This window comes from Tamandua tetradactyla, chromosome X, assembly GCF_023851605.1.
Source record: "Tamandua tetradactyla isolate mTamTet1 chromosome X, mTamTet1.pri, whole genome shotgun sequence".
In the NCBI taxonomy this organism is placed as follows: Eukaryota; Metazoa; Chordata; class Mammalia; order Pilosa; family Myrmecophagidae; genus Tamandua; species Tamandua tetradactyla.
In genome coordinates this window covers 127,747,562-127,769,930 of record NC_135353.1, presented here as the reverse complement: position 1 = coordinate 127,769,930, position 22,369 = coordinate 127,747,562, and the positions used below count along the sequence as shown (strand labels likewise).

The window sequence follows — 22,369 nt, the reverse complement described above, 5'->3', positions numbered from 1 at the left end:
GATCCACTTTCAGTTAATTTTTGTGTAGGGTGTAAGATAGGGGTGCTCTGTCATATTTTGGCTATTGATATCCAGTTCCTCTATGCCTAATTATTGAAAGACTATTTTGTCCCAGTTCAGAGGATTTGGGGGCCTTGTCAAAAATCAGTTGACCATAGATTTGGTGGTCTATTTTCTGCACTCTCAATTCAATTCCATTGGTCAATGCTTCTATTTTTGTACCAGTACCATGCTGTTTTGACCACTGTGGCTTTATAATAGGTTTTAAAGTCAGGGAGTGTTAATCCTCCCACTTCATTCTTGTTTATTAGGATGCTTTTAGCTATTTGGGGTCTCTTTCCCTTCCAGATGAATTTGGTAGTTAGCTTTACCAAGTCTCTAAAGTAGGTTGTTGGAATTTTTATTAGTATGGTATTGAATCTGTAGATCAATTTGGGGAGAATTGATATTTTACTATGTTTAGCCTTCCTATCCATGAGCAGGGAATGCCTTTCCACCTATTTAGATCTCCTTTGATTTCTTTTAGCAACGTTATGTAGTTTTCTGCGTACAAGTCCTTTATATCCCTAGTTAAGTTCATTTCTAAGTATTTGATTCTTTTAGTTGTTATTTTGAATAGAATTTTTTTCCTTAACCAACTCCTCAGCTAGGTCATTGCATGTGTATAGAAATGTTACTGATTTTTGCACATTAATTTTATACCCCACCACCTTGCTGAATTTATTTATTAGCTCAAGTAACTTTGCTGTAGATTCCTCAGGATCTTCCAAGTATAGTATCATATCATCTGCAAATAATGAGAATTTTACTTCTTCCTTTCCAATTTGGATGCCTTTTATTTCTTTGTCCTGCCTGATTGCTCTAGCTAGAACTTCTAGCACAATGTTGAATAATAGTGGTGACAGTGGGCATCCTTGTCTTGTTCCTGATATTAGGGGGGAAGCTTTCAGTCTCTCTCCATTGAATATGATGCTGGCTCTCAGTTTTTCATATATTCCCTTTATCATATTGTGGCAGTTACCTTTGATTCCTATCTTTTGGAATGTTTTTCTCAGAAAAGGGTGCTGGATTTTGTCGAATGCTTTTTCAGCATCATTCGATATCATATGATTTTTCCCTTTCGATTTGTTTATATGATGCATTACATTAATTGATTTTCTTGTGTTGAATCATCCTTGTATTCCTGGTGTAAACCCCACTTGGTCATTGTGCATAATTCTTTTAATGTGCTGTTGGATTCAATTTACTAATATTTTATTGAGAATTTTTGCATCTGTGTTCATCAGGGAGATTGGCCTGCAGTTTTCCTTTCTTATAGCCTCTTTCCCAGGTTTTGGTATTGTAATGATATTAGCATCATAAAATGAGTTAGGTAGAGTTTCTTTTTCCTCAATTTTTTTGAAAGCTTGAGCAGGATTGGTGTTAGTTCTTTATGGAATGTTTGATAAAATTCCCCTCTGAAGCCATCTGGCCCTGGGCTTTTATTTGTAGGAAGATTTTTAATGACTGATTGAATCTCTTTACTTGCGATTCGTTTGTTGAGAACTTCTATTTCTTATTGAGTCAGTATAGCTTATTTGTGTGTCTCCAGGAATTTGTCCATTTCATCCAAGTTGTCTAGTTTGTTGGCATATAGTTGTTCATAGGATCCTATTATGATTTCTTTCATTTCTTCAGGGTCTGTGGTAACACACCCCTTCTCATTTCTGATTTTGTTTATTTGCATTCTTTCTCCTTTTTCTTTGTCAGTCTTGCTTGTGGCCCATCAATTTTATTGATTTTCTCAAAGAACCAATTTTTTGTTATATTGATTCTTTCTATTGTTCTTTTATTCTCCCACTCATTTATCTTTGCTTTAATCTTTATTATTTCTCTTCTTCTATTTGCTTTGGGGCTAGGTTGCTCTTCTTTCTCAAGGTCCTCCAGGTGTGCTGTTAAGTCCTCAATTTTTTCTCTTCCCTGTTTTTTAATATAGGCATTTAGGGCAATATATTTCCCTCTCAGTACAGCCTTTGCCACATCCCATAAGTTCTGATAAGTTGTATTCTCATTTTCATTCATCTCCAGATAGCTACTGATTTCTCTACCAATTTCTTCTTTGACCCACTGGTTGTTTAAAAATGTGCTATTTAATCTCCATATATTTGTGAATGTTTTCGTCCTTTGGTGGTTATTGAAATCCACCTTCACCCAATTGTGATCAGAGAAAGTGCTTTGAATAATTTCAATGTTTTTAAATTTATAACGACCTGTTTTGTAACCCAGCATAAGATCTATTCTGGAGACTGTTCCATGAGCAGTAGAGAAGAATGCATACCCTTGTGTTTTGGGGTGCAATGATCTATATATGTCTGTAGGGTCTAATTTATTTATCAAGTTCTTTAACTTCTCTATTTCCTGGTTGATCTTCTGTCTAGTTGTTGTATCTATAGAAGGGAGTGATGTATTGAAGTCTGCTACTATTATTGTTGAAACATCTATGGCTCCCTTCAGTTTTGCCAATGTCTGGTCATGTACTTTGGAGCTCCTTGATTGAGAGCATAAACATTTATGATTGTTATATCTCCTTGGTGAATTTATACTTTAATTAGTACATAGTACCCTTCTTTGTCTCTTATGATGTCTTTACATTTAAAGTCTATTTTTTCTGATATTATTATAGCTACTCTTGCTTTCTTTTGGTTACAACTTGCATGGAAAATCTTTTTCCATCCTTTCACTTTCAATCTATTCATATCTTTGTGTCTAAGATGAGTCTCCTATAAGAAGCATATAGCTGGATTATGTTTCTTAATCCATTCTGCCAATCTGTATCTTTTAATTGGTAAGTTTAGTCCATTAACAAAGTTATTACTGAGAAGGCATTTCTTGAATCCACCATCTTATCTGTTTTATTTTATATGTCAGATCTATATACTCTTTTCCCTCTTTCTCTTTGTATTCTTTAAATTACCCTTAGTGGTACTCTTCAATTCTGTGCCCTCCTCTAGTCTTCTCTCTCCTGTCTTTTTTTCTCAACTGGAAGAACTCTCTTTAGTATTTCTTGTAGGGCCAGTATCTTATTGACAAATTCTTTCAGGATTTCTTTGTCTGTGAAAATTTTAATCTGTCCCTCAGTTTTGAAGGACACTTTGGCTGGATACAGAATTCCTGGCTGGAAGTTTTTTTCTTTCAGTATCTTGAATATATCATACTACTGTCTTCTCACCTCCAGGGTGCTAGTTGAGTAGTCTGAACTCAGTCTTATTTGGCTTTCCTTGTATGTAGTAGATTGTTTTTCTCTTGCTGCTTTCAGGATTTTCTGCTTCTCTTCAACATTTGACAGACTGATTAGTATGTGTCTTGGGGAAGGCCTATTTGGATTTATTCTGTTTGGAGTTCATTGGGCTTCTTTGACTTGTATATTTATGTCTTTTATGAGGGTTGCGAAGTTTTCCCCCATTATATCCTTAACTACTCTTCCTAGCCCTTTACTCCTCTCTTCTCCTTCTGGGAAACCAATGATTCTTATATACATGTGCTTTGTTTTGTCTATCATTTCCCTGAGATCTAATTCAAATTTTTCCATCTTTTTTGCCATTTGCTGTTTTGAGTCTTCACAGTCAATTATCCTGACCTCTGTATCACTTATTCTTTCTTCTGTCTCTTCAAATCTGGTGTTGTGTGCCTCTAGTATGTTTTTTGTTTGGTCAACAGAGTCTTTAATCTCTGTGATATCTGTTATTTTCTATTTATTCTTTCAAATTCCTCTTTATGCTCTTCTACTGTCTTCTAGATCTTCTTTATGTCATTTGGTATCCCACTTATTTTATTAAGTAGAGTTGTATGAACATCTTTGATTAGTTGTTCCAATGTATGTGTCTCCTCTGGTGTTTTAATTTGGTCATTAGGTGGGGCTATATCTGTCTGCATTGTGATATGCTTAGTGATCTTCTGCTGTCTTCATCGCATGTAAATATCTTGATTGATTTACTTTGGGAGTTGATTCCTTTCAGTAGTCTAAGGCCTTGTGTTTGCGGGATGGTTGTACAGCAGGGAGCAGGGTACAGGTTGGGGCACTCAGTGCGGTGAATAGTTTCAGGGCAGGTATAAGCACTTGTTGGGGATGTTATGCTGATGCTTCTGAACATGGGTGCCCAGTGGTCAGGGAGGATATAGCTGTGCAGTGTAACCCTGGTGTGCACTGGTCTAAGGCACGGCATGCATATGTGTGCATGCATAGAGCTGTGGCAGCATGTTGGTGTTATGCATGGACTGGGGGCAGATGTGACCTGGCTGCGCAGGTCAGTACTTTCTAAGAGCTGGGAAATGTGGCTAAGGGCCGTGAGCTTCTAGGACTGCTGTAAAATTTGGCTCCCAGAGCTGAATGACATGATTGGGAGCCCGTGTGCATGTGTGGGCCTAGGAGTGCTGCAAACTGATGTGCAGAGCTCGGGGTGGGGGGTGGTTAGGGTTTGCAACACTATGGGTTCAGGGCAGGGATAGCCTGGGTATGGAGGTTAGTGCCCATAGCCTTTATGCAGTGGCAACAGCCTGCAGGGAACAGAAAGGGGGAGGTGCAGGAGATGTGGGTTGGGCTGCACTTGTGGTGAGGGTGTGAGGCAGGTAATGCACTGGGGGCTGGTGAGTTGGGGGTCCCTGGAGCATGGGAAATGGGAGTGGGTGACAGGGTTCAGGTGTGTGGGGTGTGGGGTGAGTTGCCGGTCACAGGGCTGAGCTGGTGAGGGTAGTGCACCCAAGGAATGTGGCCTTGCTTACTTCCTAGTCCCTGGCTTCCATCTGTGCACTTCCATGGGCTCTGCGCGTCCGCACCAGGCTCCAGCTTTCTGCTTCTCAATTCCCTGGCATTTGCAACTAGGATGGCCCTATGTGGAGCAGAAAGCTCTCCCAGGTCAGCTACACTCCTGAATCACTGCCTCAGTCGCCTCCTGTCCCTTCTCTAATTTTTCCATGCAGCAGGGCTAATCTCAAGCTATTTTATTCATCCATCCTCATGGAAGAAATTGCTCTTATATTTAATTGCATTTTTATATGGTTTTGAATCAGCTGCACTTCCAATGACTAAAGAGCAACCATTGAACAAGAAGTGAATAGTAAAGCTCCCAGTCTCTAAGTGTGCCCAAGCAGAATTGGGTATCTATTAGTCAGAGATACCAGAGAAGGTCCTCCTTTTCTTATTTTTGTTTGTTTGTTTGTTTATTATCTAGCTCCTCACCTACCTCCCACCCCCCGATAAAAAGAACATGTTTCACAAAGACAGGGATCTTTGTTTTATTACTGCTTTATTCCAAATACCTATAGTAATTACTTAATACATTTTGTTGAATAAATACAAGAAGGGTGTTTTTGAAAATTCAATACCTAGTAATATTAAATCAGCCTCTTTTTTGTACAGGGCACCATTATTTGCCACTTATTGTGGGGCAAGTGGAGATTCCAAGACCCAGAGGAGAGAAGATGTACACAGGTAAGAGCTAAGGTGGCAGCATGCAATAATTGTCCCATGTGTGTAACTAGTAAGTGGTATTAACACAGAAGAAAGCTAAGTAGCTTCTGACTAGAATAGAAAGAGATTATATCCTGGAGATACGTGAACTAGACTTTGGAATACAGACAAGGTTTTGCCATGTGACAATGGTAAACGGAGATATTTTAGAGATAGTTGATGACCTAATCATTGGCCCAGAGATGAGAAGGGCTAGGAAAAATTTGGAAAACTGTATGGAATCACAGATAATTAGGGCTTAGGGTTTATGTCTGGGTCAATAACAAATAAGTGCTTCAAGTAGAAAGTTCCCTCCTAGGTCTACCATGGGACCACCCCAGCCCAGTTCCCACCTCCACTGTGGAACTTCTCTCTATGAGTTGTTATTGCAGCCAGTATCTCCCAGGAGACTCTGAACAACTTGGGATAGGGGCCATGCTTTGGCTATCACTGTGCCTGACACATACTAGATACTCAAGAGCCATTGAATTGAGAAAGAATTCAACTGTGAAGGAAATAAAAGTTAAGAACAGATATGATGTGCTACACTTGTTTTATTGGCGAATCCTTCCAAAGGCAAGCTTTAAGTTGAGACTTTATATTTCTCATCTCTCTCTAAATGAAACCACATTGGTAACGTCTAGTTCTATTATTCAAATCTTGAATGTATGCAAATATGGGATTTCCTTGCAAAGAAACCTGGTATACTTGGCTCTATTTTCAATAGAAAATTATTAATTTTAGGCAATAATATGAGAATTGAAACAATTAGCTAGCAACTAAAATAAGGGCATTTATAAAGTAATAAAAATTCATTAAAATGGATGGCAAAAAGGGAAAATGTCAGGTTGTATATATGGTTCTAAAAGAGTTTTAAAAACAAATCAATCAAGTGCACAACACAAACAATGACTCTAAAATAAACCATGGGTCATAGGTAATAGTAAAATTGTAAAAACATTTTCATCAATTGTAACAAATGTACCATACCAATTCAGGGTGTTAATAATAAGAGAGCATATGGGAATCCTGCATTCTATGCATGATTGTTCTGTCAACTCACAACTATTCTAATAAAAAATAAATATGTAAAATGCATGAAAATAAGTTGAAGGAAAATTACAGAGATGATTGTTTAGTTACTATGATTGGAATTAGGGAGGCTTTGAAATTGGGGTTGAAAAGTACAAAAAATTTTGATATTTTCCTTCCTACTTACACATACACACACAGCTCCCCATTTCTTTCCTCATTTCTTCCCAATCTTAAATCTTAACTCTGTGGTGCCATGTATCATGTCATGAGGCAAGAAGTTTAGAAAGGAGCAAACTGAAAGAATAGCTATGGAATATGTTTCAGAATAAAGTCGCCTTCTCCAAAAGACTAAAATTTAATTCAAGACTTTCAGAAAGTAACAACAACAAAGAAACAAAAAAATCCACTTCAGTCCTACTTTCCTCTGTCCCATCTTTAATGCCTTACCCTAATTGTGTAAGTCCTGCCTCCCACGCGGTCCCGGGCTTCCAGAACAACCACATTCAGGCCAGAATCATGGAGAAGTTTGGCTGCTGCCATACCTGGGAGAAAATGCAATAAGTCATCAGAGTCCAGTACTTTACAGACAATCAGAAAGGTTCTCATGCTAACAGCCAACAATAAAAATCCACATTGGCTCATATGCAACTTACTGTTAAATTCAGTCTCCCAAACTTCAAATTCTGAAGACAATAATCCATCAAGTCATCAGAATCAAAACTTTACAGTTAACTCAGAAAGCTCCTCTTGCTAACAGCCAATGAACAAAGTTCATGTTGGCTCATACGTGATCTACCATTATATTCAATCTGCCAAACTCCAGGGGGATAAGGTTTCTCAACAGAAGTCTAGATTCCAAGTCTGGGAAGCCAAATGACATTTCTAGAAAGAACAAAAGAGTTTTCATTTCTAGTAAATGTGTCAAACTTTTTTTTTCCCAACATGGGCAGACAAAGGGAAACAAACCCGGGTCTCCGGCATGGCAGGTGAGAACTCTGCCACTGAACCACCGCTGCTCATTCTGTGTCACACCTTTAAGAGATCCTTGGTCGCTATATAAAAATGCCTATCTTTAAGCACTAAATTATATGATTATATGTCTGACAATATAAATGAAAACTCATGGCCACATTCAAGAGAAACTTATGAACCCCAGTGGACACAGGATCAAGGCTAGCTACTGACTTCATTCTCAAGGTGAATTTAGAGAACCAGTAAATGGAGTGAGACAGGGCCTTAAAATTAGACTTATGGAAGTTGATGTAAAGTTCCAAAGCCAAGAACATACAATTTGACCCTGATGTTATCCATTGCTGAAAATGAAATAACTCCATTCTTTCATTCTTTTATTGAATTACTAATATAGACAAAAATACTTATTGCATGCCTACTTCATTCTCCTCATCTTGAAACAGGTTTTTAAAAATCAGCTTTCTTGAGGTAAATTTATATACAATAAATTTTACCCATTTTGGCACAGTGTACAACGAATTTTGACGAATATAATAGGTCATGTATATAGATTTTAGTACAAATACAGCCTGGATACAGAGCTCTTAAAATACTGCTTCATTTTTTTTAACTGAAATTTAACTTTTATTTATACATATGTAATCCGAATAAGGATAAAACAAAAATATCAGGATAAGGTGTCACTGCCATTTTGTTTGCAGGGAGGAGTCAGGAAATGGAACAATGACAACGTTCTAAAACGGTTCCAAAGTAGCTACTTTATATAATGTTAGCACTAAGAATGCCAAAACGCAATGACTAGAAAATCTCAAATACAAATAAATAGCTCTGTTATAGCCCAATAAGTACCATGAAGTCGTTAATGTACATTGCAGTTTAGTATAAAACTAAATTTTTTATTTTATAAAGGCAGCAATTAATTATATTCTGGCTTTTATTCTAGATGCTTCAATAACATGGTTAAGGTGACAGTTTTAAGTGAAGATAATGATAATCATCACAATTTTTTGCAATCTACACACACTGTATAATGCCTAAATGGAATGAAACCAGTGTTACTTAATTGGCATCTTACACACACACACGTACACACATAAAGAGAACTAGGAAAAAGCTATCAAAAGCAATCATTCTAAATGTAATATGGCAACATATTAAAAATGCAGTTTACCGTAGAAAGAAATAGCATCAGTACTCACTATATAAAAGTGGCTCCAACACAAACCTAAGAGCCTGTATCAGTCATCTTAACCATAATGGTTTGTAGAAAGCATCAAGTTTCCAGTAGATAAACTATACTTTGAAAGTCTGTATATCTTTTGAAAGTTTAACATCTTATAACCAGGAAAAAGTTACAATTATCTTGAATTTGGACAAGATATTAGATCTTACAGTAAGGTTCCAAGTCATATGTAAGTAAGAAAAGTCTCCAAGGAGCATATGCTCTTTGACTCAAGGAAAGCTTCATGTGCATAATACAGAAGTTGCTGAAGAAGTAAACTGCAGTAGAGTAGTTCAGCTAAGTTTCCATTATGAAATTGACCTTTAAACCTCAGGAATGTTGTGATCCATAACGCTTTTGATAATGCTTGATGCCATCCATTTAATAATTGTTCAAAGATAAAAGTAGGCAGGATTGTTATAGTTCCAGATGTTTACAATACATCTGCAATTTGAGAGCCTATCAATCCAGTGACATTCTGTCCATTGATTTCACAGATGTTGTGTTCTGTGAGAAGATTGTTTCTGGGTGCAGAGCTATCTTTCACTATGGATGTAATTTTCCACTTTTGAAGATAAAGCCAACATGTCCGCTACTATCCTTATGCATGGTAATAGTCCATTCAAAGGGCCTGTCATAAAAAGTCATAATAATCTTTTCTCCAAAAGCCTATTTGAGCACTTCGCATGTTTTATCAGAGCTCCAGCCTGCCCAGTTCTCACCGTTAATCTGGAGTACTTGATCATCAAATCTCAGACCAACCCAAGATGCTGGAGAATTAGCTTGGACTAGCTGGATAAGTACACAAGTAATTACTGATTTAAGTCTGAAGCCAATTTTTTCCATCTTGATCCTTACACAAAATACTTCACGAATCCCTTGCTTAATTTCTGCTCTTCGAATTCCAACACCATTCCCTTACTTAATCTCTACTCTTCTAACATCATTACCTGTTATTGGAGCCACCACATAGTTCACAGTGGAAGGTTTTACTACCAACTCCTGCACTGTTCTCCAGGAACCATAGCCATATTTCCACATATTTCTTCTTCATTTAGACTCAGGCCAATGTATTGAGAGAGCTCTGGATACAGTTTCATATAGAGACTTCCATCTTGAGCAAAGGGAGCAGAAGTTTCTGACCAAACTACTGGGTGGGCAGGGTTTGCAGAAAAGGCAGCTTGAGCCTGAATTACATTGTCTACTTGCAGGTCTTCAAGAGATGGATACAAAGACATTTTTACTTTTTTTTTTTTTTCTAGGCTGCATGACAGCTGGCTACTACCCTCGCCGCACAGACTTGGAAACCTGAAAGCAGGAAAGCAGAACACGCCTGGGGAGCCAGCCGGCATCATGGTGCTGCCCCAAAATAAAGCATCTTAAAAAACTCTATTACAGAATTTAGTATGAGTTTGCTCATACAACAGAACTCTGGTGTTCTTACCATGACGAAGTGAGCTTGCTCAGTTGCAATAACCTTTCTCACTTGCTTTATGAGATCAAATAAAATCAAAGAAATGCCAAAATGCTACTGTGCTTTTTAGGTAAATAAAAGAGCTTTTATCTTTTCTTTCAAAAAAAAATGGTTCTGGTGCCCTGATATATCCCAGAGTAATATGGGCAGTGAATAAAGAAGTATTTGCAAGATCCCCTTGGGGCACTGGGAGAAAGCAGGAAATATTCAGCTTAACCATTTGGAGAATTTCTGAAACTCTCACAAGCAGTGGAGACAATCAAATCACAATAGGCAGAGCCCTTGATCTTGGGGTTTACATCTATGAAATTTATTCCTGCAAAGGATAGGCTAAGCCTACTTAAATTATGCTTAAGAGTCATCCCCAGAGAACCTCTTTTGTTGCTCAGAGGTGACCTCTCTCTCTCTAAGCCAGCTCAGCAGGTGAAATCACTACCTTTCCTCCTACATGGGACATGACACCCAAGGGTGTAAATCTTCCTGGCAATGTGGGACATGACTCCCAGAATGAGCCAGGACCCATCATCAAGGGACTGAGAAAGACTTCTTGACCAAAAAGGGGAAGAGAGAACTGAGACAAAATAAAATTTCAGTGGCTGAAAGATTTCAAACAGAGTTGAGAGGTTATCTTGGAGGTTATTCTTATGCATTATATACATAACCTTTTTTAGTTTATGGTGTATGGGAGAGGCTGAGGGAAGTACCAGAAACTGTTGAACTGTGTCCCAGTAGCCTTGATTTTTGAAGATGATTGTATAACAATACAGCTCTTACATTGTGACTGTGGGATTGTGAAAACCTTGTGTCTGATGCTCCTTTTATCCAAGGTATGGACAGATGAGTAAAAAAATATGGACAAAAAATAAATAAATAATAGGGGTGGCTAAGGGGTAAAATAATTTAAGTAGATTGAAATGCTGGTGGTCAATGAAGGAGGGGTAAGGGGTATGGGATATATGAGCTTTTTCTTTTTATTTCTTTTTCTGGAAAACAATTTCTGATCATTTCTGATGCAAATGTTCTAAAAATGATCATGGTGATGAATACACAACTATGATATTGTGAGCTACTGAGTGTACATAATGTATGGATGATATATGGGTGAAGATGTGTTGATAAAAATATTTAAAAAATAAAAAATAAATGATTCTGGAACTTCCAGACCTTACTAGTGCAGAGAAACAAGTTTCCCACAAAAATAACTAATGTTCATATAGTGCTGACTACATTTGAGACACTATTCTAAGTATCATGACTTCTCACAATAACCCCATGAAATAAGATACTGTTGATGTCCCCTTTTAAGGGCTGAGGAAACTGAAGCAAGAGGAAGGTTGCTATATAAGGAGTATAGGTTTAAGGTTATATAAGGAGTAGGTGGCTAAGCCAGTAGGCAAATCCAGTCAGTTTAGCTCTAGTGACTATTCGTAACTATTGTTATACTACTTTAAATGGGATCCATTCTCTTCATTGACTGCCTCTTCCTTTTTTTTTTTTGCTACAGGGAAAAATTACATTTCCAAAGATATTTTTTCACTTTGTTTGGATTGACATGTTTTTGGAACACTCTTGTACCTTGAGGTGTGATATGAATCCATACAACATAAAATACAATCCCATGGTAAAAGTCATAACAAACCTCTGAGGCTTCAGTGATCATCTACTGGTTATCTTAAAAGAAGGAGCCCATTTTCTAAAGAGCTGATCTGGCATTTCATTATTTGAGTTCATCCGTCTTCTATTCTCCATCCTTGGGTGCAGGCTGAGGCTTCCAGTTTGCTGGGAGAATGGCTGGACATAGTCCCCAAAGGCCAAAATCCCCACACAGTATACGTGAATATTGAACAACTTTAATTTAGGGTTACTGGGCAGAAATTTTTAACTCTTATTTCCCAATTTTACATCCATAAGGAAACAAAAAGAAAACACTTCTATTTATTTTTTTTAATTCAAAATAGCAGATAATTCAATGACATTTATCTTATCCATCATCAGTTCAGCAAATGAAATAACATGCAGCCACAGTAACAGCTGTTATCAGTGAGCTCAGATAAACCACCTGAGTATGGTGAGGTGTAAACAAAAGGATTCAGAATGAAATACATCACTCTTATACATTTGCATTTTATATTTCACAAAAGGTAATCTAAGTGCAGCTACCCAATAATATCTGATGCTAATTATGTTATTAAAACAAAGAGAGGTCTTATCAAATCATTGAATAGAGTTCTCTACGATTACCATGTGCCTTAAAAAAGTCACAAATAGAAAATTACAAAAATATCTATAAATAAGGCAGTAGGAAGATGTTTTGTTGGAAATTTTTTGCAATCTACCCAGCACTGTTCATGTGGTGATATTCAAAATGCTCATTGGACACGAACTAATAAAACTTGATTTAAAATGCAATTGGCCCAAATATTGGTGACTTAAGGAAGTGATTGCAATTTAAGAGGAAGGAATTTTAGGAAACCTAAAAAAACTGAGAAATCGGCATCTAGTGACAAAGGTGGTCACCAGAGGGGATTAAGATTGTAAAGAAGAGGGACCTCTCAAGGGGCTCCTCAGTGACGACCAGTGAAAAGGACTAATGGTCTGATCAAAGAATAAGCAAATATTTAACTATGCAGGACCTCCTCAGCTTACAAGAGGGTTGCTTGCCAAGAGTTCATTTCTGTTTTGGTTGTTTGGAATTTTAACACATTTTGCCATCAAAGCAAAAATATGAGAGATGTTACATGCCCTGGGAAGTCTGGAAATGTTAAAATGCAAGACTTTTTTTTTAATCATAAAGTAGCAAAAATAGATTTGCCCTTAAGACACTAGACAATGCAATTAGCACTGTTTAAAGACTATGCAATAGTTTCTTGACATAGTGCAATAACAGTTAAAACATGAAAATATTCACAAGCATAACAGCCACTCTCACTAAGCATTAAGCATTCACTTTGGTCCATGTAAAGCACTTTACACCCAATAGCTCGTCTCATCCTCCCAATGCTGAGAGGTAAGGATTATTATCCTCATTCGAAAATGAAGACATGGCATTTTAAAGATGTTCAGTGATTTGCTATAGGTTATATAATCATTGAGTGGCAGGGTCAGAGTTCAACCCAAACCTTGAACTCTTGGCCATCACCCTTAGACTAAAAAGGAAAACAACAAAATACAATAACTCTATACACTGACTGGTGCAGTGTCTATGACATTCTGCTCTAATGTTAAATACAGGAATCATAAAATATCAGTTTTTCTTTTAAAAATATATTTAACTTCTGCAAACAATTTAGAAGCAAGTTCATTTTGTACTTTTAAAAAGCTAATTAAGTGTGAATTTCACATGCAGGTTCCATTAATATTTCACCAACTGATTATCATTTGGCACTTTCAGAAACTTCCGGTGTGTGTCCCTGAGGGACGTCTTGCAGGTCATTTCATCTATTTTTTTTACTCCAAATGGTGCAGGTGAATATTATTTTGTCTTCAGGGCATCTCCCTTGGATGTAATCATACCATGGCATACATAACAATAGCAGACGAATGCTATAAAATTACAAAAATATTGAAACTCTCTTAAAGAGTAGTTGGAATAGGTTTCATTAAAGTGATGACTATCTTGATTATAATTAGCACTCATATCATTTTAAATACCTAAATCAGTAGTGTGCAGCAATATTTGCCTTCTGTGTTTTCAGTTTTGTGCCAAAGAAAATGGCCCCAGACTTAATACCATAGGAGACTGGAAAACACATGATGCAAGTAACACCAAAGGTGGCCTCTTCAAAGTGTCTTAAGAGAACCAGAGGAATTAGGATATAGCAGGAAGGAAAAATCTCCTGCCTCATTCTTTCCTTTGTCGATCTGTTTCATGTTCTTAATATTAGAATCTGATATTTAACAAAACTTTTAAACATTTTTAAAATGTCAAATTAATTGTTGTGAAAACATTATGAAACATCTGTACTTCAGTGCTACATAAGGAATTTTTCTCAATTTAAAGTTACAAAAAATTCCACAGAACCCAGACTCATGTTAAACAAAATTGACAACGAAATTAACTATACCTCACATCATGTCTAACTTCATAACCCTGGTAAAAGATATAGGCAACCTCCTACCCCAGAGAAGGATGAAAGCCAAGAATATGCAAATATTCCTCATCACCTATATTATTTCAGACAAAGCAGTGTTTTTCTGTGAAAATTCTAGAAACAATGAAGTGACCTTCTGATCAAAGAATTGGAATTCTTTGATGTCCTTAAAAAGAATGTTTTTTAGTTATTTAACAGAAACAGACCAAAAAAGATCTGGGGTAAGAAGAAAACTGTACACAATTTGAACTCAAATTAATTAAAGGAAAATTATATTTGTAGGTAGAATTCACATGTCAATTGTTAAACTTTTCAACACAGGATAGGAAGGAGTACCTGAAGAGGTAAACGATCACTAAAAATAGCTAACATTTTTGAGCACTGACTGTATGCCAGCTTCTAGTCTAACTGTTTCACATAAAATTCATTTATCCACCCAACAACTCTATGAGGTGGGCTGATGTAAAAAGTGAAGTAAAGTGGCCATGGTCACAGAGCTAGCAAGTGGCAGAGCCAGTATTCAAATATGGGCAATCAGACTCAGGATATAACAACCATGTCCTGAAATCTTCATCATACTAAATGGTGAAACACTGAAAGCATTTCCTTTGATATCACAAGAATTACCACCATCAGGGCCACACCATCAGCGCACATTTAGCTTCTTGGTATAGATTCCATACTCTCCTGGCAGGGAAATATTAAGAATGTGTTTTCCTTCAGGTGAATGCAGCCCACATCAGACATCAGTGCAAATGGCTTGGCCAGTAATGTGGGCTGGATTGTATACTCCCCTTCACTGCATCAGCCAGGTACCCTTGTACAGGGCACCACCTGTATAACTTTATGTTTTGGCTTTGAAGCTCAGAAAACTTATTTCTAAAACGGTTCCACTGAACTATACATTAAGAGTGAATTAATTAAGATTGAGCATAATAAAAAAAAAAAGAGTGACTTTGGCAAAAGAGTTCCTTCCCCTTAAATCTGAACTGATTTCTCTTTCTTGAGAACACAGGTACCATGCCTTTTTAGAAAATCAAAACTCCACATGATATAAACCAAACATACCAATGTGTATCATCATTTTGATCAATGAGGTACAAACTAAAATTACATTACTCATATCTCACATAAAAAAATGAAAAAGATATGACTACAAACCTTCTTGGAAGCACGGTAACACTTGTCTGTTTTCTCTAAGATGATCAAAATATGTAACAAAAACAAATGGCAATAGCTCATAAAATAAACGAGACCTTTGATAGAAGCCGCAAGCTGTGGGATGATTTATGATCTTGAAAAGGATAAAAAAAACATTGAGCTTTCATAAGTTGCCATAGAAACCTTTCTCCAGATGCAGCAGCTTCAAGATGCTAGAATGAGATTGCCTTCCAAGGCTTTTCAGAATATGTTTAAAACTATAAAAATTGTTTCTTCATCATGCTTTATATGCAAGTGACTGCATTTTCTTGAAATGTCAGCAATCATATGAGTCTTGTGTCATATCCAAGCTTTTATCTGTTATTGCTTGATAGAGACTGAATATCCTGTGAATATTACAACTGTGGTAGAAAAAAATTTGTTTTCACTTTACCTCAACATGCTTTCCCATGGAAAAGGGAAGCAAACCTAGAAATTATAGCTTTGCCTTTCTCATGTTTGCCTGTTAAATTATTCATTTTAAAATCTGCTCTATAAACAGAAATGTAATTCCCATATCCCAAATCTGTTTGGGAATTAGAGGAGATACGTATGAATGAACAAACACAAAAGTTTCCAAGAATACTGTTTTTAAAAGTATAGCAGAGAGGACTTCTGACCAACCAAGTTGGCACTGTAAGACATTTCAGGGTGCTGTTCCCTCACAGAATCTTTGAGCAACTAACAAAAACTGGCAGAGCCAATTTCCTCAAAACACCAGAAAGCACAGTTACGCATTATGGGAGTCCCAGAAAGATAAGAAAGAGAAAAAGGGAAGAAGGAATATTTAAAGAAATACTTGCTGAAAATTTCACAAGTTTAACAAAAGAAATGAATACACACATTTAAGAATACCAATGAACCAGAAATAACATAAACTTGAAATGATCCATGCCCACACAGATTTTAGTAGCCAAACTGCCAAATGCCAAAGACAAAGAGTTCTGAAAGCTGCAAGAGAAAAGCAACATATCATGTATAAGGGAGCCTGAATAAGGTTACAAGCCTATTCCTCATCAGAAACCATAGAGGCAAGAAGACAGTGGAAGGAAATATTTAAAGTGCTGAAAGAAAACAATTGCCAACCAAAAATTTTATATCTGGAGAACGTGTCATTCAAAAATGAGGGAGGGCGGGCCACGGTGGTTCAGCAGGCAGAGTTCTTGCTTGCCATGCCAGAGACCCGTATTTGATTCCCAGTGCCTGCCCATGTAAAAAAAGAAAAAAAAATGAGGAAGAGATGAAGACATTACCCAATGTATTGGTTTAAAGCTGTTATGTACCCCAGAAAAGATCATGTTGAAAATTAATTAATTCCTGCGGGTGTAAACCTCTTGTAGATGGGACCTTTTGATTAGGTTACTTCAGTTGAGGCGTGTCCCAAGTGGGTTTAATCCTCTTGCTGGCATCCTCTGCTAAGAGAAGAAATTCAGAGAAGCATACAGAGAAGCTGACAGAGAAAAGTCAGAAAAGTTGAGAGAGAAGGACACATAGAAAACAGAAAAACCACAGAAACAAAGAGGAAAACACAAAAACCAAAAGCTAGAAGCAACAAAATCCGGGAAAGAAAGGAGAGAGCAGCAGAAATCGCCATGTGCCTTGAGGATCACCGTTACCTGGTCTTCAGGGAACAAGCATCACCAGTTGAAGCCTTGATTTGGACATTTTCATGGTCTCAGAACTGTAAACTTGTAAGTTAATAAATCCTCATTGTAAAAGCCAGCCCATTTCTAGTATACTGCACTTTGGCAACTTTAGCAAACTAAAACACCAAACAAACAAAAAGCTGAGGAAGCTTGTCACTGCTAGACCTACCCTACGAGCAATGAAAAGGAGTGTTCTTCAGAATGAAAGGAAAAGATAATAGAAACTGGATTGAAGTGCTATAAAAAAAGACTTCTGAAACAGGTAACCATATGGACACTTCCAAATGCCAGTGCTATTATTGTAATGTATATTTGGTATGCAAATCCACTTTTTTCTTCTTACAGGTTCTAAAATGCAAATTTACAAAAAGTCATGATAAATCTCTGGTTTGGGATGGACAATGTATAAAAATTTATATTATAATGACAAACGAAAGGTGGGAGAATGAAAGGTGTAGAAACAGTGTTCATGTATGCTATTGAAGTTAAGTTGGTATTTAATCAAATGTGATTATTATAGACTTAGTACGTTAAATTTAATCACAAAGAAAATATCTGAGAATACATATACAGAAGTGAGAAAGGACTCAAAATGGTACCCTACAAAAATCAAATAAATAAGAAAGTATAACGAGGAATAAAAAGATATCAGATTTACAAAGACCAAATAGCAAAATGTCAGAAGGAAGTCCTACATTGTCAGGAGTTACTTTCAATGTAAATGAATGAAACTCTTCAGTCAAAAGTCAGACTGGTAGAATGGATAAAAAGTCTTGAACCAAATAGGTAATGTTTTCAAAAGACTCACCTTAAATTCAAAGATATGAGCAGGTTGAAAGTAAAAGGATGGAGAATAAATTTCACGCAAATAGAAACCAAAAGAGAGTTAGGGCATCTATATTAATATCAGAAAAAGTAGACTTTAAATCAAGAACTGTTGTAAGGGACAAGGAAGCTCACAACATATTGATAAATAGATGAATTCAACAAAAAGCCATAACAAATATGAATATATACGTACCTAACAGAAGAGCCCTAAAACATATGAAGCAAATACTGACAGATTTGAAGGGAGAAATAGATGGTTCTACATCAACAGTAGGAGGCTTCAATATAACACTTTCAATCATAGATAGAACATCAAAACAAAACATCAATAAGGAATTAGATAACTTGAATGTACTCTAAACCAACTAGAACTAATAGACATATATATTACACTTCTCTCAACAGCAGCAGAAAACACGTTCAGGAGAGACTATATTAAGTCACAAAACAAGTCTCAATAAATTCAAAACAATTGAAATCATACAACGTATCTTCTCTGACCACAGTGGAATGAAGCCAAACATCAATAACAAAAATAGAAATGAAAAATTCACAAACATGAGGAAATTAAGCAGCATTATCTTAAACAACCAATGGATTAAAGAGGAAATCACAGGTGCAATTAAATATTTTGAGGTGAATGAAAATGAAAAAACACGATACTAAAACTTATGGACTATGGCAAAGGCAGTGCAGAGAGAAAAATTTATAACTGTAAATACTTACATCAAAAAAGAAGAAAGATCTCAAATCAGAGACTTAACTTCACAACTGGAAGATCTAGAAAAATAAGAGCAAACTAAACATGAAATGAGCAGAAAGAAGAAAATAATAAAGATTAGAGGGGAGATAAATGAAATAGAGATTAATAAAATAATAAGAGAGAATCAACAAAACCAAGAGTTGGTTCTTTGAAAAGATCAATAAAATTGACAAGCCCACAGCCAGACTGACAATGAAAAGAAGAAAGAGGATGCAAAGAAATTAAATCAGAAGTGAAAATGTGGTCATTACTACCAACCTCACTGAAATAAAAAGGACTAAAAAGGATACAGTGAACAACTGTATGCCAACAAATTAGACCACCTAGATGAAATGGACAAATTCTTAGAAACACACAAACTACCTACATTAACTCAAGAAGAAATAGGAGATCTCAACAGACCAATAATAAGTAAGGAGATGGAATTAGTAAACAAAAACCTCCCAACAAAGAAACGATCAGAACCAGATGGCCTCACTGGTGAATTTTACCAAACACTTCAAGAGAAATTAATGTGAACTGCTCAAACTCTTTCAACATTGCAGATAAGGAGATACTTTCCAACTCATTCTATGATCCAGCATCACCCTCATACCAAAGCCAGATAAATATACCACAAGAAAAGAGAATTACAGATGAACATGCTTAATGAATATAGATGCAAAAATCCTCACAAAGTACCAGCAAACTAAACCTCACAGCACATTAAAAGAATTATACACCACGATCAAGTGTGATTTATCCTAGGTAGACAACAATGGTTCAACATAAGAAAATCAATTAATATAATATGCCACATTATTAGAATGAAAGAAAAAGATGTGATCACCTCAATTGATGCAGAAAAGGTCTCTGACAAAATTCAGCATGCTTTCTTGATATAAACTCTCAGAAAACTATAAAAAGAAGGATACTTGCCTAACATGACAAATGGGATGTATGAAAAACACACAGCTAATGTCATACTTAATCATGAAAAACTGAAGGCTTTCCCTCTAAGATGTGGAAGAAGACAAAAACAAGGATTCCCACTGTCACCACTGTTATTCAACATTGTACTGGAAGTTCTAGTCAAAGCAATTAGGCAAGAAAAATAAGTAAAAAGCTCTGGAAAGGAATGAGTAAAACTTTCCCTATTTGCAGATGAAATGACCATATACATAGAAAATCCTGAAAAACCCACAACAAAGCTACTAGAGCTAATAAATGAATTCTGCAAAGTGTCAGGGTACGAGATCAACATGCAAAAATCAGTGGTGTTTCTGTACACTAGTGAACACTCTGAAGAGGAAATTTTTTAAAAAGCCATTCAAAAAGTGTACAACAAAATCAAATATCTATGAATAAATCTACCAAAGGCTGTAAGGTGTCTATCAGAGAAAACTACAAAAGAGTGCTAAGAGAAGTCTAAGAAGACCTAAATAAGTGGAAGGACATTCTGTGTTCATGGATTGGATGTCTAAATATTGTTAATACGTCAATTCTACTCAAAGCGATTCACAGAGCCGATGCAAACCTAATTAAAATTCCAACAATATTTTTGCAGAAATAGAAAAGCCAATTGTTTAATTTATGAGGAAGAAATGTGACTTCAAATAGCTAAAACCATTCTTAAAAAAATGAAAAAAATTGGAGGACTCATACTTCCTGATTTTTAAAACTTATTACAAAGTTACAGTAATCAAAAGAGCAAGGTATGGGTATAAGGACAGACATAGACAAATGGAATTAAATCAAGAATTCAGAAATAAACCTTCACATCTATGGCCAATTGAATTTTGACAAGGGTGCAAAATTTACTCAATTGGGAAAGAATAGTCTCTTCAACAAATGGTGCTGGGAACACTGGATGTCCATATGCAAAAGAATGAAAATGAACCCCTGCATCACACCATATAAAATATTAACTCCAAGAGGACCAAAGACCTAAATATAAGGGTCAAAAGTATAAAAGTCCTAGAAGAAAACTTAAGAAACTATTTTCAGGACCTTGTATAAGGCAATGCTTTCTTAAACTTTATGCCAAAAGCATGAGTAACAAAAGAAAAAAAATAAACAGTACTTCATCAAAATTAAAAACTGTGGGGCATCAAAGGACTTCATCATGAAAATAAAGAGATAACCTACACAATAGGAGAGAATAATTGGAAACCACATATTTGATAAGGTTTTAATATCCAGCATATATAAAAAAATTGTACAACTCAACAAAAAAACAAATAAGCCAATGAAAATATAGACAAAAGACTTGAATAGATATTTCGCCAAAGAACATATACAAATATCGAATAAGCACATGAAAAGTTGTTCAACATCATTAGCCATCAAGGAAATGCAAATCAAAACCACAATGAGACAGCACTTCACACTCACTAGAATGGCTACTATTCAAAACATATAAAAAACAAGTGTTGGATAACATGTTGAAAAATAGGAACACTCATTCATTATTATTGGGAATTTAAAATGGTGCAGCCTCTGTGGAAAAAACGTGGTTCCTCCAAATTTGATTATACAAATACTATATGATCTGGCAATCTCACTTCTAGATGTATTCCAAAAAGAATTGAAAACAGGGACTAAAAAAGACATTTCCACGCAGATGTTCATAGAGGCATTATTTACAATTGCCAAAAAATGGAAGCAATCCTAGTGTCCATCAACAGAGGAATGGATAAACAAAATTTGATACATACATACATACAATGGAATATTATTCAGTCATAAAAACAAATGAATTTCTAATACATGCCACAATGTGCATGAACCTTGAAGACATTACATTGAGAATAAACCAGACAAAAGACAAATATTGTATGATCTCATTGGTATGAAATCATTAGAATAAGCAGATTCATAGTCAGAAACCAGAATACAGGTTACCAGGAGCCAGGGTGAGACTAGGAAATGGGGAGTAAATGCTTAATTGGTAGGGATTTTCTGGTTGGGGTGATGGAAAAGTTTGGTCATGGATGGTGGTGATGGTAGCACAACATAGTGAATGTAACTAACACCAAGGAACTATATATTTGAATGTGGTTTAAGGAAAAAAAATTGTACATTCTATTTATACTAGAATAAAAAAATGTTTTAAGAAAAGCCAAGGACTGTATAATGTAAATAGTGAACCCTAATATAAACTATGGACTATAGTTAATAGAATAATTATAGTAATATTGTCTTATCAATTGTAACAAAGGTACCACACAAATGCAAAGTATTAATAATAAGGAAAATTAGGCATGAGGGAGCATATATGGGAACTCTGAATTATCTGCATAATTTTTCTGTAAACCTACTCACTTCTCTAATTTAAAAAAAATTGAGAGAGAGAGCAAAAGGCAGAGAAGAAAAGAATGCTGACAGAAAAGGTGCATCAAAATGCATCTTAATATTTACTTTATTGGTTAAAATTACAATTTAATCTTATGAATGCTACATGCTCTCCCTTTAAAAACTAGGGTTAAAATTGAAGTGTTATTTAGCTTATTTGTAAAGCTTTTATCCGTTCAAATTAAATATAAATTATAGTGCAAAACGTCAATTATACAAGCTTTCACATCACGCTTATACCTACTTTTACTTAATTTTCTTTTGTTTGTTCCATTTTATTAAATTATAATTATGCATTTGTTTTCTTTAAAACAGAAATC

The 22,369-nt window shown here is 35.8% G+C and overlaps 1 protein-coding gene and 1 pseudogene across 1 annotated transcript in view; both read right to left on the bottom strand.

Annotated features, from left to right (window-relative positions):
- MAOB (monoamine oxidase B) overlaps positions 1 to 22,369 on the bottom strand; it is a 130,262-nt gene that overhangs the window by 75,954 nt on the left and 31,939 nt on the right. Inside the window, exon 2 of the mRNA XM_077146643.1 lies at positions 6,968 to 7,062. Within this exon, the coding sequence (XP_077002758.1) occupies positions 6,968 to 7,062 (95 nt within the window). The remainder of the gene's footprint in view (positions 1 to 6,967; positions 7,063 to 22,369) is intronic.
- On the bottom strand, positions 8,960 to 10,159 carry LOC143670693 (syntenin-1-like; annotated as a pseudogene).